The following is a 4858-nucleotide window of genomic DNA, read 5'->3' on the forward strand; positions in this document are numbered from 1 at the left end:
CCACCCAACACCCTCTGATCGCTCAGCACCGGAAATTAGAGTGGCTAGGTAGCCATGGCGCGTGCCTCGAGCCTGTCGCTGCTGCTTGTGCTGCTGGTTGCAGCAGTGGCAGGAGCCAGGGTGCCCATGGATGCGGCCGCGAACACAACGTTGGGTGAGCTCCGCGTACGGCACACGCTCCTCGGCAGGAAGCCACAGATGGGGTATTTCCATGCTGCCATCCAACTCCTCTTGTCTTTTCCTCTTCGTTTTTCCCCAGCTTTACATGACGAGAGATTTGACGATATGGTAAGGGATTGAGCCATTGAGGTGAGTACTATAAATGCTTGGGCACGCATGGGTGTGGATGTTTTTTCTGCTTCCCTCGTCCAGTCATAGATCTAAAAGAATTTTTTTTCCGTTCCCGGCATTTATATTGGAATGATCATGTATGTACTCCAGATTTCGCATGGATCCAGTATTTATAGTACCACATTGATCCAGCAGTGTTTCTTACTATATCGATCAGTGACTTCATCAGTAATGCAAAATCTACAGTGGTCTTCATCTATATAATTGAAAGCAAAAGAAAACTGCCATATTTTTCTCAAGACGAGCCTCATCATGAGTCACGATTTTCCTTTGGACCTATATATACTTCGTCATGGCACGCCATTTTCTCTTCTACTCCAGTTTTATCTGATCTGATTTGTTTAATCCTGACCGATGACGAAACATTTCGTGTGCTAGGTGGAACAGCTGGAACCACTTCTACTGCGGGATCAGCGAGGAAGTCATCAGGGAGACAGGTATGACCGGGACACTGGCTACCACTTGAACTGAACCCCCACCCCGTTTCAAGCCTCAAATCCTATGTCCTGCCTCTATACGGATCTCCTTATCTGCAATTCTGGACCTCCCTTTCACTTACTCAATGCACATTCGGCCCAATCACTAGCTAATTTTCCTGTGCTTTCCGACACATCGTTGTCACGCTGAATGCTACCCTGTAACAGTACTACGTTAGCAAAATTTGATGAAGGCTTTGCTTCGGTGATGCTGACCCAGGGACAACAATCAGGAAACAAGTTAGTGCTAGAACCACTGAGTCACTAGAGTTGTGTTGTTGGTGCTGGATCAACGCCAACACCTCTTGATGATCTCGCTGTCTTCCTACAACGATAATGTCATGAGTTTCATGTGGTGTCAAATTGTACTATCCTAACAATTGCATCTTTGTCTTCCTTTCCTTCAGCTGATGCATTGATCAACACTGGCCTCGCGAAATTGGGCTACAAATATGTTAATATCGGTATGGATTGCTCTCTGGACCATGTATATTTCCCATGACATGTTGGACACAACTAGCAGTATATGTTTTACTCAAAGATGTTTCCCGTCTCTTGTTTCAGATGATTGCTGGGCAGAATTGAACAGGGATTACCAGGTAAGGAGATAAACTTGAGCATTGCTAACCATCCCTATCATTTTGAATATAGTGAAACTGCGGAATTATGTTTTCAATACAATTCAAGAAATCCATCTTAACATTAAAAAACAATTGCTTCTGCATGCTATTTTGAAGTTATTATTACGTTTTAGAAGCAGAAGATTAGCCATATGAATGCCATTTTAAATATTATATCTTTCAGTACTGATAATGTTTTATCGTCATTTCTCAGGGTAACCTGGTTCCAAATAAAAGAACATTCCCCTCTGGCATCAAGGCGCTTGCAGATTATGTGCACGCCAAAGGATTGAAGCTCGGAATCTACAGTGATGCTGGGTATGCTAACTGTCCAATTCATCATAAAAATAACACTAATTTGTTCGATCACTGTAGCAAGTAAACTCTTCATTAACCGAAGAAAACTAGAATTTGTAAATATGATAAACTGGCCATGAACTGAAACTAACTGTCACCATGTATTAATTGCAGGACACAAACATGCAGTAAACAAATGCCAGGATCGCTCGATCACGAAGAGCAAGATGTGAGGACGTTCGCGTCTTGGGTATACCCCTTATAATTACTACTTACCTCATGCATGGCTCATGCCAAACCAACACCGACACCATAAATTCTAATGTTCTTGTAATTCTTGGGTTCTCTCGTCTCCAGGGAGTTGATTATCTGAAGTACGACAACTGCAACGATGCTGGCAGGAGCGTCAGGGAAAGGTCCGGAGAACAGTACCTCGAACTTCAGCATGACCAGTGCACTGTGTCTTATGTGTTAGGCTGTGAAGTAATTTGCCATGGTTGATGCAGATACACTAGGATAAGCAACGCCATGAAGAAATATGGGAAGAACATCTTCTTCTCAATCTGTGAGTGGTGAGTCTGCTCGTCAAGACATTTTAGGACGGAAAGGAGAAACATCAAGCATTGCTGATTCACTCTTGTGCGTTTTCGCTGTTTAGGGGAATCGAAAACCCTGCTACATGGGCACGTGGCATGGGTGGTAATAGCTGGAGGACAACCGCGGACATTGCTGACAACTGGGACAGGTGCTGCCCAATTGATCAACTCTGGGATTTTGGTCAAGTAGCTACTAGAATTAGCAGGACTGATCATAGTTACCTTTGTACTTCAGCATGACATCACGCGCGGACCAGAATGACAGATGGGCCTCCTATGCCGGACCTGGCGGATGGAATGGTAAGGGTTTCAGAAGAATCTGTAACAATATTGTTGATTGCCTAACGATTTGTTAGCTTGGAACTGATCGATGTTCTGCTCCGATCTCAGATCCTGATATGCTTGAAGTTGGAAATGGTGGGATGTCCGAAGCTGAGTACCGCTCGCACTTCAGCATCTGGGCACTTGCCAAGGTACTACACATTTTGTCCCATGTGCATTTAATAATGTTGCTTCGATTCTCAAAAAGGAATTCTGCATTTCCTCACCGCAATCCTGGTCCTGAGTTGTGTAGGCTCCTCTTCTGATCGGGTGCGACGTGCGCTCGATGAGCCCGCAGACAAAGATCATAATCAGCAATTGGGAGGTCATCGCTGTCAACCAAGGCAAGCATTCTCTTACCCATATTTGCGCATGATAACTTGCTCATATGGGATTTTCAGTGTACTCATACTACAAGTGTATGAACAGATAGACTAGGCGTGCAGGGAAAGAAAGTGCAATCCGATGCTGGTTTGGAGGTATTGCTCAGTTCAAATATTTTAATAGTGGCTTCCATCATGAGATTTCTGTAACTAAAACCGGGGAGATATTTTTCTAGGTTTGGGCCGGACCGCTCAGTGGCAACAGAAAGGCGGTGGTTCTATGGAATAGGCAGGGGTACCAAGCAACCATCACCGCACACTGGTCAAACGTCGGGCTTCCAGCATCTGTGTCCGTCACCGCTCGCGATCTATGGGCAGTAAGCTTGCTTTCTTCAGAGCCCAGTGCTTATCCTTAACAATCCACTAGACATTCCAGGGTTTCATCATCACAAAAACATCCGTCTTGTTGTGCAGCACTCATCATTCTCTGCTCAGGGGCAGCTATCTGCATCAGTGGCGCCTCATGACTGCAAGATGTACGTCCTAACACCCAAGTAACTGTAGACGCAAGCATAGCAAGTCGATCGATCTAGTTCAGGGGAAGGGTTTGCAAGGAAGGATAGATAGAGCTGAGATGAGATGAATTGAGGAATGGCATTTGGTTATATGACGTTAGAAATAAGCTGCAATAGTATGTAAAGTGCCGTGAAAATGTCGGTGCGTTTGTTTCTGAAGTTTGCAAGTTGTAATGAAAGTTGCTGCAATAAAAGTGGGTTTCATAGCACTATCTTCAACATTGAGGTTTCTCCCTCAAATTCTTGGGTTCAGCCAACCGAATCTCTATTACTGCATGATGGCAAAAGGGTCGTTGCTATCTGAACTGAGAAGAATGTTTTTGTTTTTCTCCGTGAAATGTTTGGAGCTTTAATTCAACAAAACTGTTCCTAAGGCAGTCAACCAAGAGGGTGCTGAGTAGGAACGAAGGTTCTGAATCTAGCCAGCTGTCGGTGACCATCAGCGTCCAAGCACGCTTTGCAAAAGATGGGCTAGTAAGTTTGCTGATGTAGTTACATGTTGAATTGCAAAGTGGTTAAAACATAGCCATAGCTACCCAATTTCAGCAAGGATAGGTGCCACAACAGAGGTTGACCAAAGCCCCTTCCATTGAAGGCGAATGCTTTTTTTAGTTTAACAAACAATTGTTGAAGTTGTATAAGCTGTACTTGATATAAAATGACTCACAAATGATTTTTCTATGCAAATGCAAAATATGTATGGAGCATTCATATATAGCACAGTGCAGCGATTTCACACCTCCCAACCATGCAAATAATGATGATCAGTTGTTCTTGAAAAGCTCAAGCTGTGCCTAGCCCAAGCGATGTTGTAACCAAATTCTCCGAAGAGTGCTAATTCTAGTTCATCATTTCGCCTAGATCAATACACATAACTTCGTGCCTTATAGTACATAAGGTCAAGTCAGCGAGCAAAAATATCTGGATGAAAACAAATTTTTGCCATAGGGGAAATTAATTTTTTCCATTATGCTTCAACTGATTGAGAAGAAACTGGCATATTTTCCCATACCTCTTTCCTCGGAGCAACACCAAACACCACCGTCAAGATACATAATTGCATTAGTGGAATCACCATCATTTACAAATTAGAACGAATGCGCGTCACGATGAGAAAAATACTTTTTTCGACAAAGGGTGGATTTTATTGGCTCAAAAAGGAGCATCAAGAGAATACATACCCTAAGAGCACACACCAGGCCTCTGCATAACTAGGATGCACACAGCCAATATCAACACACGCACACAAAAAACACGCCGACAACAGCAAAGTCATATTAGACCAAAGCTATGCGTAGG

At 43.6% G+C, this 4858-nt stretch overlaps 1 protein-coding gene across 1 annotated transcript; it reads left to right on the forward strand.

The window, feature by feature from the left end:
* LOC109780562 (alpha-galactosidase-like) lies at positions 1-3765 on the forward strand. Its single transcript, XM_020339145.4, has 15 exons — positions 1-203; positions 730-788; positions 1235-1291; positions 1392-1426; positions 1662-1765; positions 1919-1994; positions 2102-2160; positions 2251-2316; positions 2403-2489; positions 2576-2640; positions 2731-2813; positions 2915-3005; positions 3091-3140; positions 3221-3361; positions 3459-3765. Exons 1-15 carry the CDS (start codon positions 55-57, stop codon positions 3540-3542), a joined length of 1206 nt encoding a protein of 401 aa, XP_020194734.1. The 5' UTR covers positions 1-54; the 3' UTR covers positions 3543-3765.
* The last annotated feature ends 1093 nt before the right edge of the window (positions 3766-4858 follow it).

Source organism: Aegilops tauschii, chromosome 5, assembly GCF_002575655.3.
Source record: "Aegilops tauschii subsp. strangulata cultivar AL8/78 chromosome 5, Aet v6.0, whole genome shotgun sequence".
Taxonomy (NCBI): Eukaryota; Viridiplantae; Streptophyta; class Magnoliopsida; order Poales; family Poaceae; genus Aegilops; species Aegilops tauschii.